Here is a 14,381-nt window from a genome sequence, read left to right as displayed (position 1 = left end):
AGCACCCAACGTATGGCAGGAGCACTTTACAGCGGTTATGGACACGATGGCTGTAAAGTGGCTTTTTCAGCTGCAGCCGTTGAACTCCATGGATGTCAAGATACTAATGGCTCCTCGTAAACATGGCACCTTCTAAAGGGTCAGGACACATAAGTATTTAAGAGCTGCCATTTCTCACGTTACAAAGGCTACGACCTACTTGTTAGCCCTAATAGGGAACTATATCCAAAGTAACAACTGCCCAGGGCATAGGTCAGAGGTCTCCCAATTCCTGACCTAATGATGGCGTTACACTAAAGAGGCCTATTGTAAGAAAGTGTGAAATGCTTCAGCACAAATAAACATTCTGTTCCTCTATTCTGTTCAGTCTGCGGCCTATTTCTCCTCAGAACCCGCCACGCTCTGACAAGGAGCGGCTGTGATGAACATGGCAGGGAAAATATCCCAGTGCTGCACTCTTCAAGACGCTTAACAAGTCGTGTTCATGGCTGAAATGGCTAGCTGACCGCACAAGAGACTGGACCAGTAGTGAGATTTTTTAATTTATTTTTTTTTTCAATAAATTGTGAAGATAACAGATTTTTTTTTTCAACAATAAGTGGCAATAAAAATACAAAAATCGTTATCATCATCTATTAATAAATAGTCCCCTAAATCAGTAATTTATACAGCATATGAACTACCTCTTCCTGAGACAGAGCTACAAGGTAGGCAGACGGGAAATGTGGTAGCCTTCTATATAAAGGGAACCAAATCAGAATTATAAATGTCTGCGCCTGACTTCAGCCATGGGTAAGTTACGTGATTGGATTTTGCAGCATGGGATTCTGGGATATAAAGTCGAAAAAAATTGATAGCATCTAATGGCTTAAGCCACGACTCGGTCATGCCTGTCCACCCCGTATATTGGTAGTGCAACTGATGTGAAATATTTGTATTTTGTGAAACCTTCAATATGTTCCACATGACAGTCTGGTTAGGAGACCTTTGTAATGTACAAGGAATGGATGAATGTTAGAAGATCATGACGGAGATTCAATTGCAATTTGCACGACACCCTCCGCACTTTATGGCAGTGGGATCTCGCTCAAAAGTGTTCGCTACCCCATAGGTTAGCAAGCACTTTTGAGCAAACAGGGTGTGAATTGGCCAGGCAAAGGGTGTGAGAAGGGCTGTCGTTACTGGCATTTAAATGCAGTGGCAACTGCAATTCAGCCACTTCGCCCACAATTGAATTTCCGCCTTAAGGTAGTTACAGTATAAGCGGAACATAGACTGGAATAACATTAGAGATGGACTAAATCAGTAAAGAATGCTGTCCTTTTTATTAATGACCTAGTACAGGGGTAGTCATGCTGATATGTGTAGTTCCACAGCAGCTGGAGTGGCACAGGTTTCCTACCCCTGACCTAGAAGTTGGCCTATATAAATAAGGTATCCATATTTACTGATGACACTCAGCTATGTAGGGTCATTCCCCCCACATCAGTATACAGATATATCCTCACACACTGTGGGGGGGATGTTGGGGGAAGTAATTATTTACTTGGCAAAACCAGGTTGATTTTGCCATGTAAATGATCCCCACTTTAAAAAGACCAGGAGAGTTCCCCCAAACTCCTCTCACTTTCTGATTCTCACACCCTATTACATTCTCCCCTGAACGTCTTTACACCATACAGCGTGACTGCAATGCTCTGAGGAGTAGTACTTAAAGGACACACCTGTAGAAACTTCTTACTCAGTATGCAAAAGGACAAACTAGTCCATGAGAAATGATGGACTAGTTCGTCCATAATTTGGAGAAATTATATGAAATTTAATGTAAATAATGGGCTATGTAATAACCGTGCAACTTACACACTAGATGGAACAGAGTTGGAGAAAGCTCTGTTCAGAAATGAACACTGTCTGACAGGAAGAAAAGTAGCAGCTAGGGATGGCCATCGACCATCGATTATTTAAAAACATCAATGGTATATAACCAATGTTGAATACTTTTGCCATTGATGGGGGAGAACTATATGGTTTTTCAACATTGATGATGCACAAGGAACAATTCTTTTTAACAAAGTGTTGGGACATGGAGCTTAGCTCCGCCCGTGACACTCCCAAGAAGCTCCACCCCTGGGCTCTCATTGGCCCACAACCTACTGAATTGTAAAGCAGGGGTTTCCTTGCAGATGGTTTCACACCATCGAAGTTATCCATCAGTGGTACAATCAATAGTGATCATCGATCGGTAACCCACGAACGGCCATCTCCAGTAGCAGCACAGTGCCTGGTGGCAGCTATAAAAAAAAAGATGGGGATTCATAAAAAGCGGGATAAATACATCTAATGCCAACATGATATTACCACTGTATAGTCAACAGTTAGACTGCATCTTCACTTTAGGCTGCGGGGTCCAATTCCATTATAAAGAGAGGTTAGAAAACCTGGGTTAGATAACTTTGAAAAAAAAAGAGGTGACTTAATTAATGTGTATCAATATATCTGAGACTGATACAAAGCTTTATCTAGTGACTTATTAATACCAGTGTCAATAAAATAGCGAAGGGTCATAGGTGATGAGTAGAAGAAAGAAGGCTTTCCACCAGCATTGGGAGGGGTTCTTTACTGTAAGGGCAGTCGGGATGAAATTACTTAATAGTATTTAAAAATGTTTTAAAGATTTTCGGAGTCACAAGGAAAAATGTTTTTCCCTTGTGAAGATACATGTTGCCAACTGTCACAGGGGGTAGTGGAGGGGTGTGAGGGGCACTTCCCTCTGGCAATTACTAATTATGACATTTTGAATTGATGAACCTGTGTTTGTTTTGTTTTTGGGGGTTTTTGATTAATTGTTTTTAAAAATCTTAGAAATAATGAAAATCTGTAACTATGTAAGTGTAACGTCAGTAATGAAGCAGACTGAAACGTTACATTCAGCAGATTTAACCACAGAATCTGTTTGTTTAATGTTTGCTTTGGAGTTAGTAACAGGCACCAGCACGGTAAACAATGGGGTCTTTTGTAAAATATACTTCTTCAAAGACGCAATTCAGTGAAACTGCGCAGACATTACTAATATCCTCCTCAGTTTTATCGGCAACATCTGTGACTAAACTCATTGGGAACTATAACATGCACAAATATAGACAATAAAATAGTTTAATAAATCAACGCATAACAACAAAATAGGGCAAGTGCCCAATCGAGAAATGCAGTCTGTCGTTAAGGAACGAGGAGATCTCACACTGATGGAGTCTGAGATTTGTGGACTTTTTAGTATGGTCTCTGCCAAGAAGCCCAACTTAGAGCCAGATAACATTCGTCATGGGCTAGGCCGAAGCCTGCAGCCCAACAGGCCCTGATCTGGCGGTACCTCAATTTCCTGCAAACCAAACTAGCTGCTGGCTGTTCTTTAGCCAAGTCCTGTTAGGACTCGTACATCATCAACACAAATGCTAGTGAGCGCCATATCAAATGATTTATGTGTCTATCAACTTCATGTAATAGAAACTGTGCTTTTCTGAAGTAAAACTTGAGGTGCATTGTGAGGATTCTCTAATTGCACAATTGTCTAGCTGTCCACACCAGGGTCGGGGGAAGGTCCTAGGTGCCCTCCTATTTGGGACCACCGCCCTCCCGCGGCATCCTCTGCTCTTGTCAGTCTGGGCCTGTGCTGCGTTACTGTCACAGCCCAGTACCACACTCACAGCACATCACCTTCACAGATAAACCACCACCATGTCGGCCCTCAGTGTGGAGACACGGTATCCGGGGACATGTCATGGGGACACGGTATCCGGTCTTCAGGTCGACAGAACTTAGGTCGACACTCAGACCTGATCGTAGCTGTGCTAAATTTAGCACATCTACGGTCAGTCACACAGACATGCGGGGGAACACCCAGCACAGGGCTAGTCCACCCCGCATGTCAGTCCCTGCCCCCGCCCTGATGCTTTTGTACCTGAAGAGTAGCTCCCTTCCAGCGCAGCCCCTGTGCACTGGCCGGGAGCTACTCGTCTCTGTGAGGGTCGCAGCGGCTGCGTGTGATGTCACGTAGCCACCGCGGCCCGCCTCCCGCACGGTCCGGGCACGCCTGCGTTGCTCGGATTGCGCCCCCTAAACAACGGCCAAACGCCACTGGCCCGCTCCCTCCCACCCAGCGAACGCCTCTGCCTGTCAATCAGGCAGTGGCGAGAGCAGGGCTGAGACAGCCGTCGGCTGTCTGGCATGCGCCGGCGTACTGCGGTGCTGGCGCATGCGCAGTTCAGACCTGATCGGCTGCTGTGCGAAAACACACAGCAGCGATCAGGTCTGAATTAGGCCCTGTATTTAGGTGAGTATGGGTCACTAGGTCGTCCACTATTGGTCGACATGCATTAGGTCGACGTGGTCACTATGTCAACATGGTCATTAGGTCGACATGGGAAAAGGTCGACATGATGTTTTTTTTTTTACTTTTTTGGGTGTCGTTTTGTTCGTAAAGTGACGGGGTACCCCAAACAGTGCACCGTGTCCCCTCGCCGTGCTTCGGGCAGGTTACTATTCCCAATCGTAGTCCACGTGGAATGTAAAGCATGAAAAAGTGCAAACAAAAAATAAAAATGTGAAAAACTCATGTCGACCTTTTTTCATGTCGTCCTAATGACCATGTCGACCTAGTGACTGTGTCGTCCCAAAGCATGTCGACCAATAGTGGTTGACCTAATGACTGTGGACCTACTGACCGTATCCCATATACTTTAGGTGTAGCATTTGTACTATTATTATTAGCATTTATAAGGCAACACAGGGGGTAATTCCAAGTTGATCGCAGCAGGAATTTAGTTAGCAATTGGGCAAAACCATGTGCACTGCAGGGGAGGCAGATATAACATGTGCAGAGAGAGTTAGATTTGGGTGGGTTATTTTATTTCTGTACAGGGTAAATACTGGCTGCTTTATTTTTACACTGCAAATTAGATTGCAGATTGAACACACCACACCCAAATCTAATAGGCCCTACACACATGCCGATTTTTTGAAAGATATGAACGATCTCGTTCATAAATGAACGAGAACTCGTTCATATCTTTCAGTGTGGAGGCTCCAGCGATGAACGATGCGCGGCCCCGCGCTCGTTCAACGCTGGTCCCCCGTCGGCTGTGCATGCAGGCCAATATGGACGATCTCGTCTATATTTGCCTGCACGTCTATAGAGCCGGGTGACGGGGGGAGTGAAGAAACTTCACTCCCCCCCGTCACTACCCCCCCGCCACCGGGTCGCCCGTCGGCCGTATCGGCCGTCGGGCACCTCGCCATATGTGTAGGGCCCTTAACTCTCTCTGCACATGTTAAATCTGCCTCCCCTGCAGTGCACATGGTTTTGCCCAGTTACTAACTAAATTCCTGCTGCGATCAACTTGGAATTACCCCCACAGTTTTTACAGAATTAGTAGAGAACACAATGAAAGCGACAGTCTGTCCTACCTGGCACATTATAGTGCCGACACATGTTACTGACGCAGAGACGCCCTTAAACTCCCACTCAACAACCGTGATCAGCAAAGCTCTCTCTGAATATCTGGCTTCAAGCTGCAGCCAGCTGAGACCAATGAACACCAACATATAATATCCGTACAGACCATAAAATGTAGTATTGTTATCACGTTTTTGGCAACGGAATAATAAGAAATAGAAACCCGGGTGAGAGGAATCAAACACAGCTATCCCGCTATACAATGACCAAATAAAATCACAGGCTGGAGACTTCCTGATGAAGCCTGGGCCATTCGTGGTTCTATCTGCTGTTTCTCTAACAGTCGTTTTATTTTAGCCTTATAAAGCCGTTTGGCAAGGACACACACGGAAGATCAAACGCTATTAATTATTACAATACCATGGGAAACGTTTGATTCTGCAAACACTTTAAAAGTGGGCTTTTCTCCCACAATGCATAACAGCTGTTGGAGAGACGTTAATGCGGTGACTGGACTCAGCGTAAAATACAGACGGCCAAGTATACTAACAAGGGTAAGACGCTGACTGGGGGTCTCTTTATTAAATGCAAAATGGAAGTTTTCCTCAAAATAATGGCATTTTGGTATTGATCAGGGGCTACTGCCACCGGTGGTGGTGACTATCGCAGAGTATCACCAGCCATGGTGGTGGGAATGGCAGAGTGTCATTGGCGTTTAGAGTTGCTATTGCAGAATATCACCGGCCTTCTCCAGCAATAGGCCACTCTGATCTCTGATGATAGCAATTCCACAAGGTCGGTGGTGCATCTGAGCTCGGCAATAGTGGTAGGCGATGTAGGTAAAAAGGCCTTATACTTATAGTAAAGATTTTCCTTCTCTTAAAAAAAGAAGTATATTTTTGGTTTTACATTTTTACAAATGTAATTATTTATTTAGCATTTTTACATTTTTGGCTGCATTTAAACCAGAAAGCCCAAGGCTGGGTATTCAGGGCAGCACGCATATGTGGCCCGGCAACACAGAGCTATGCATCTGCCGATGGGGCCCTGGCTGGCAGGCCATTCCTAAAGTCTCTACTTACTTTTGCCAACTAATATTGCAAGTGTGATGAAAGGAACAAATGTCACTGTTTGCAGCGCACAAAGCCTCGTCCTGGTGCAGCGCATATTATTTTTCATTAGTTTATCCCCAGAGTAGGCGTGGTCATGTCTCCAGGATTTGGCCACTCCCCGTTCAGTACTTGGGCCTTGCAGCTGTCTCAGTGGCCCTGTGTATAGATGGGTGTGGATCATCAAATCGACAGTGTCTAGGCCGACAATGTTTAGGTCGACCACTATAGGTCGACCTAGTCACTAGGTCAACCGGGTCTGAAGGTCGACAGGGTTTCTAGGTCGACATGTGCTAGGTCGACAGGTCAAAAGGTCGACATGAGTTTTTCATGTTTTTTTTTGTGTTATTTTCTCTGTACAGTGCCCGGGAAGCCCAATTAGTGCACCGTGACCCCTCACATGCTCGCTTCGCTCGGCACAGATTACCGTTCCAATCGTAGTCCACGTGGATCGTTAAGTATGAAAAAGTTCAAAAAAAGAAAAAATGTGACCTTTTGACCTGTCGACCTAGCACATGTCGACCTAGAAACCCTGTCGACCTTCAGACCCTGTCGACCTAGTGACTGACGACCTATAGTGGTCGACCTAAACATTGTCGACCTAGACAGTGTCGATCTTCAGACCGGATCCCGTATAGATACAGCCAAACAGCTGTTATATAATATTTACCGGTATGGGTATCTTTCCCCTCGCCGCAGGTTCGTGGTGGGTCTGTTCAACAATGATAGCTGCCCTTAAGTTGGGTACATACTAGATGATAGATCATCCGATCCGGCGGATGGGACCGATATATTGTGCACATCGTCTAGTGTTGAAGGACTATTGCCCGCTCCCTTGAGTCGTTCATCGCTTCCTTTGAATGGCCTGCAGTGCTCAGATTATTAGTAGCAACACCATACTTCTGAATGTGGCCACGGAACTAAACGACATATCACGCAGTCGTTCAGTGTGTATAGGATAACCAATGTATCATTACTTGGCTGGAAACGAGTATGCGTAAAGAGACTAAGGGGGACATTTACTAAGCAGTGATAAGAGCGGAGAAGTGAACCAGTGGAGAAGTTGCCCATGACAACCAATCAGCATTGATGTAACATCTATAATTTGCATACTATAAAATGATACAGAGCTGCTGATTGGTTGATGAAGCAACATCTCCACTGGCTCACTTCTCTCGCTTTTATCACTGCTTAGTAAATGTTCCCCCAAGACAGCTTCTTTCTTTCTGTGATGGGAAGGCTTCATAGATTCCCTCATCAGAGAACTTAAGCGTCAAATATGAATGCTTCCGTTATACGTCCTGGTATGAAAAATTTATTTTGTTGGAGAACCCTCCGATTTCATTTCACCCACAAGTTAAATTATGCCCTATTTAGATTCTAAACTGTTGTAGCTTGGAAATGCCACATCACCCCCGCAGGAAGTGCTTCTAGCAATATATTTAGCTATACGATTTTTTCATTATAGCAATAATTATTATTTTTCTGTACAACATAAGCAGATACATTCTTAACTGTACCTATGTACAGCTGTGCTTGAACTACAACTCCCAGCATGTCCAACCACTATGAAGGGAGCTGCCATTAAATACCATTTCCAGCGAAGGATTTTAAAAGCTTAAAAGGAAGTAGCCAACTGAAAATGCAAGGCACAAGTAAATCCTTCCTGATAAAGGAATGATATACATAATATATACAGCTGTGCCCAACCGAGCAACCACAGAATTCTCACTGTGGTCCAGTTTACCCTTGTTTTAAGCATTACACTTTTAATATTTGTACTGAATATTATGTTGACATATATAAAACTCCCAATCACATGTAACTGTACTTTACAATGTACATGGGTCTAGAACTAACTTCAAGCCACTGGGTCCAAATACTAGACCAGTGCATACTTACCTACTCTCCCGGAAGCTGCGGGAGGCTCCCGTTTTTTGGGGTACCCCCCGCACCCCCGGAAGAGTGGGCAGGTCTCCCGCATCCTGCTCGCACCCTAGTGATGCGAGCAGGATGGAGAGATAACCTCCCGCATTCGCGGGTCTGTCGGGTGGAGAAGGGGTTAAAATGGCGCAAATTGCGTCATTTTGCCCCGCCCCCTTCCGGCGGACCCACAAATTGCGGCATTTCCCGATGCGGGGGCGGGTCTTAGTGATGTCACAGTCCGGCCCCGCCCCCCGAAGACATCTGCAGCGTCTCCTCTCCGGGCTTCTCCCGGAGAGGAGACTTACAATGTAGGTAAGTATGGACCAGTGGTTCCCAACACCCGTAGGTCAAACGTTTCTTATTGATACATTCAGAAAAAGATATCAATTTAAGTACATTGTGCTCACCTGTCATCCTTAGGTTCAGTTATATGGTGTTGTGAAATGTTGTGCTTCCAATTGGTCAGATATTTTAAGATTGGCAGCCACCAGCCTATCAACTTCACTATATAAGTAATTTGATTTGGTCCTGGACCACCAACCTGTGGCACCCCTGCAGAGGCCTCAAGGCACAAGTTTGGAAACCACTGTACAAGACAATTCATGAACGAAAAAGACTCTGTGTCTCCACCTACAGGCCAGAGGTGGTAGTGATTCTGCCTTTTCTGATAAGTTTAGCATTTTTTTGGTAAGGAGATGGAGACTCGCAGTGGCAAACGCAGGATTTCTAAAGGGGGGTTTCCAAATGCAATCTGCAAATATTCCACTCTGCGGAACATAGAATACAGTATAGATGATATATAGAATAGGCTGTATCAAACATATTTAAATAATATAAATAAGATAAGTGGTCAGGAAAAGGTTAAACATACTATAATAAATAAATGCACTTTCTAAGCACACATTCTCCCACCTTATGGTAAGGCTCCTGTACCTTCTTTCTGTTAGCTACTCTTTGGTCCAGTGCATTGATTGAGTGCTCAGAACCACACACACAGCAAACTTGGTAGAAAAAGCTACTACCACTGGGCATGTGCGACAGCTGTAGTAATCTTATTATATACTATTTGTATTGTTGTCATAATTTGCCAGTTGCCAAGAAAATTGGTTGTTTCTGGGCAACCGGAAACCCCCTCTGCGTTTGCCTATGACTCGGTCTGTCACACGCTAACCAAAACCACATAAAAAAAAAAAGAACTTACCTTGGGGTTGACCAACATGATGGACAATTAAAGCAATACAGAAATACATGTATTGATTTAGAAAAGGCCATATCCAGTCAATACCCATTTACAGTGCTGTGAAATCGTTGCATAGTATGTGCAAAACATTTTTGTGCATGAAAATAGCATAGGGTCCATTGTCTGGAAGACAGGAAATGTGTGCGCTGATCGGTCATTTCTTATATATAGTATATACTGTTCTGCAATGACATATGCCCTACCCCACTCTATAATGCTCTGCAGTCCATAATCTGTAATGAAATGTTGCTACATGATGCTGTGTGATACAGTACTGAAGTTATGGCTAATACCCCTTTCTGACAGAAATGTCTGAAAGTCCCGGCAGTTACCCGACATTTCAGTGCTGGGTAGTTTTGCCGGGACCTGCCTGACTCCCCCTTTCACACAGACATGCAAATTACCGGGTCGAGAATTTCGACCCGGTAATTTGCAGATCAACACGGGTATTTTGTCTGTGAAAGGGTAAACCAGTGTCATAATTCCCGTGTCTCCGACCCTGGTAAATTCCTGGGTCGAAGTCCCGGGAATTACAACACGGGCTGACACTTTCACACAGAAAAAGGACCCGTGTGTTTCATGAAATTACCGGGTGGAACTGCTTCACCCGGTAATTTCATCTTCTGTCTGAAAGGGGTATAACTTGCTGCAAACTTTACGCCGTTCCTCCTCATTTTCATGCTGCAGGTCTATGGCTGGTGTCACACAGGCGCTTTGAAGGCTAGCGCTCACATCCCTGTGTGCTGATGCATTGAAGAGAATGACAAAGTGCCTCTTTGACACCACCCCAAGCCTTTCAGGACAAAGCAAGACATATCAAACTCGGAGATGAAGGCACGGCAGTGTTTGCTGCTACGGTCATTCAAGTTCTGGCTAACATGTATTTTTTACCAGAGTAAAGTTTGAAGTTTAAGGGCACTGGCACGATTATTAACAATCCGTACAGCGACAGACTTTTTCATTTTGAACACACACTTCCCAATGTATGCACTAAGGGAGGCATTTAAAAAATAATCGGATTTCTAATGCAGTCTGAGTGCAATGTCAACACCCAAAATCGCATTGCAGGATGCGATTCTTCCGGCAGGATGTATCAATGACCATCCGACGCTACAGGGGTTCCGAAAAGAGCCCGCCCCTGCGTTGTGTTCTGAGTGCTGCCGGAGCTACCGCGTATGCTCGGTCTCGCTGACCGCATATGTGCAGCAGTCATTGCCGGTGAGGGTTCCCCTCCGCCAGTTACATCTGTGATATGTAGCCCATCTTCAGATGGCGGTAGCTGCAGTGGTCAATCTCCGGAATGCTCCACAATCCGAAGGTTGGTCAATATGGCAGCATCACATTCCCCATAGAAAACTATGGCGGTTGCAGCTGCTGGCGGGAATGGAGACATCGCAGAAGGTATCGGAGATATCTGCTGCGGTCCCTCTGTGATACTGTAGCAGCAAACACTGTTGTGCCTTCATATCCTGGTCTGATAACCACTTACCCTGCAAGTTAAAGCCCTGGAATTTTGCAGGAGTATTTTCCGAAAGACTCCTCTGGAGAATCTGACACTGTCAGTTTCCGGAGCCGGATGGAGGCTGCGAGAACGCCTCCATAGAGCAGTTTACGCCATCTGAGGATGGCGTTAACCAGTGGAGTTTGGTACATAGGGGTCAGACTGTAGTCCCAATTTATAATAATGGGGACTGCGGTCTGCGCTAATTCGCCTTCCTTAGGAAATTTCTGTGCAATCTCCTGCATTACGCTGTTAGTACATAGACTACATAATATAATGCAGAATCTGCTGTTTCTACTTCATTTTATTAATGAAAAGCTTGATAAATATGCCTCTTAATCAGCAGAGCTGATTCACTTACAGAAAGACATTTCAAAAAGCCTGGGCGTAGAAGTTACTACTTGGGAAGAGGAGGTTTTCTCTCAGCTGTGTTGCAGTTTTATTATTCTAAACATACAGAGTAAACACAATCATATGAAACTAGCACAGAGTTGGGATAGTGAATAAGCCAATTCCTGATCTGGTACTGACATATATGTCTTTATAGAACACTTCATGCGAGGGGGTCTGGGACTCCAGGTCGACAACAAAAAGGTCGACACACCTTAGGTCGACGCCAATTGGTCGACACACCTTAGGTCGACATGGACAAAAGGTCGACATGGACAAAAGGTCGACAGGAACAAGGTCGACATGGAAAAAGGTCGACATGAGTTTTCTTTGTTTTTTGGGTGTCGTTTTCTTCGTAGAGTGACCGGGAACCCCAATTAGTGCACCGCGTCCCCTCGCATGGCTCGCTTCGCTCGCCATGCTTCGGGCATGGTGCCTTCGCTTCGCTCGGCACACTTTACCGTTCCAATCGTAGTCCACATGGATCGTTAAGTATGAAAATGTTCCAAAAAAGAAAAAAATTGTGAAAAACTCATGTCGACCTTTTCCATGTCGACCTTGTTCCTGTCGACCTTTTCTCCATGTCGACCTTTTGTCCATGTCGACCTAAGGTGTGTCGACCAATTGACGTCGACCTAAGGTGTGTCGACCTTTTTGTTGTCGACCTGGAGTCCGGATACCCATGCGAGGAAACCATAAATAGCCCAATACCTGGATGTAGGAACATCTGGCTACTTCCCATGCACATTGGCACACTCACAATGGCGGAATCTAATTGTGTACTAAACTAATGATCACCCTTATCAATTCACTAGTACATTGCTGAGGCATGCGGCACTGTGTACCTCATATTTTAGTGATGCCACTAGCTCCTCATACATTAATTTTATGCATTAGCTTTATTATTGGTTTAGCCCACAGGAAGGGGGGGGGGGGTATATAATTCCGCTGCCTGAGGCTTTACCTGGCCTTTTGCCTCTCCCATCCCCTTACACAGACCCACAAAAATACTTTATCAGTGTAAAGTAGACTATAATACACAAATTATTATTATTATTATTATTATTATCATACTTACAAATTATGCAGGAAAAACAAGGTAGATATTTTTTTGGGAAAAAAGTAATTTGTAATTAATTTGTTACATCTTGCAACTAACTGCCTGAGACAGCTGCCTCATTACACTACTGGATACTCCCAGCAAGAGTACACTGGGAGGGAACTTATAACAAGACCACCAAACTCACGTTATACTGGAGTGATAGATAGATAGATAGATATCTGTGTAGAGAGAGAGAGAGAGAGAGAGATCTGTGTAGATAGATAGATAGATAGGTAGATAGATATCTGTGTGTAAGTAGATAGATAGAGAGAGAGAGAGAGAGAGAGAGATAGATAGATAGATAGATATCAGTGCGTGTAGATAGATAGATAGATAGATAGACAGACAGATAATGATTCTAATAAGGCGATGAGAAATGAAATGCAGTAGTCACTGACAGAAGACCATATATAACTGGCATAATTTCCCCCTCTTATCCGGCTGCCAGGCTCCTTACCTGTACCATTCCATGCCCTTGTCATAGCACCTGTCAAAGAAGTGGGGCTCAGCCCCCAGGGCCCGGACATCTGGATGTATCCTCAGGAATTCCAGCAGAGCCCGGGTTCCTCCCTTCTTTACCCCCACAATGATTGCCTGGGGGAACTTCTTGCTCCCGGAACTGTGGTGGAAGGGTGTAGCCCTGGGGCTGTGGGATGTTATAGGCTCCGAGGTCCTGTTTGCCTTCCCTGAGGTGCCCAGTGGCTGTTTATCATCCATAACAGAGCTAGATGAAACAGGGCGCAATTTGCTCCCATGCGCAGATCCTGGGCGCAAGTTGTCCCTATGCGCAGATCCTGGGCGTAAATTGTCCCGATGCGCAGATCCTGGGCGTAAATTGTCCCGATGCGCAGATCCTGGGCGCTGCAAGTCCCCAGCGTCACTCATCACGTCCATGGAAGCAGGGCGCACCTGCGCCTCCGGCTGCGCAACGCGCAAAGGTCCCACCACGCCGGCGAGCTGAGAGTCGCAGCAGGAGCCGCTGAGGCAGTAGAAGAAGAAGGTGAAGAGGAAGATCATAGTCAGCAGGAGGGAGACTCTGGGCTGAGCCCTCAGTGCCCCCAGGTGCCCGGCAGCGATCCGAGGCGTTAGGATGTCACATCCCATGAGTGGGTCCGGGGACCAGGAGGTATGCAGGGGGCAGACATGGCACACCGGTGTCCTGGCCACGGAACCTTAGCTGCCCCTGTGTCTCCCTCTCTCCCACTGCTGTCACTGTGCGGTGATCATCCAGGGTGCTGTCCCGCAACTCGCACTGTGATACATCAGCATCATGTGCGGCAGCAGCAGCAGGGCAGGATCCTCCAAGCTGTATGGGGAGAAGCCAGCATGATGGTAATCTGCAGGGTCCAGGGAGGGGGGGTCACACAGGTGGCCGGCACTGATAGCAGGGTGCAAATCCTGCCCCACACATGGGCTCACACTCACTACTACAACTACTAGTGCTCTCATACCGGGGATGCAGGGGGGAGTGTCAGGGGCTGGAGACTGTGCAGACCCTCCCATAGGATGAAGCAGGGTACAGCTCTCCAGCCTCCCTCTATCAGGTATATATACATATATACTGCACTGTCTGTGCTATACACCAGCAGCTGGAGGTGCCCGTATATCTCATGCTCATAGCCCTCTTACTATACAGGCTATGGAAATACAGGGTACAGCTGCAC

The 14,381-nt window shown here is 45.7% G+C and overlaps 1 protein-coding gene across 1 annotated transcript in view; it reads right to left on the bottom strand.

Moving 5' to 3' along the window:
* The window catches only part of LOC134945584 (heparan sulfate glucosamine 3-O-sulfotransferase 6-like), a 126,896-nt gene extending 112,725 nt beyond the window's left edge, over positions 1–14,171 (bottom strand). Inside the window, exon 1 of the mRNA XM_063934960.1 lies at positions 13,175–14,171. Within this exon, the coding sequence (XP_063791030.1) occupies positions 13,175–13,821 (647 nt within the window). The 5' untranslated portion in view covers positions 13,822–14,171. The remainder of the gene's footprint in view (positions 1–13,174) is intronic.
* Positions 14,172–14,381: the final 210 nt, after the last annotated feature.

The sequence above is a fragment of the Pseudophryne corroboree genome, chromosome 7 (genome assembly GCF_028390025.1).
Source record: "Pseudophryne corroboree isolate aPseCor3 chromosome 7, aPseCor3.hap2, whole genome shotgun sequence".
Lineage (NCBI taxonomy): Eukaryota > Metazoa > Chordata > Amphibia > Anura > Myobatrachidae > Pseudophryne > Pseudophryne corroboree.
This window is presented reverse-complemented; position numbering and strand designations above follow the sequence as displayed.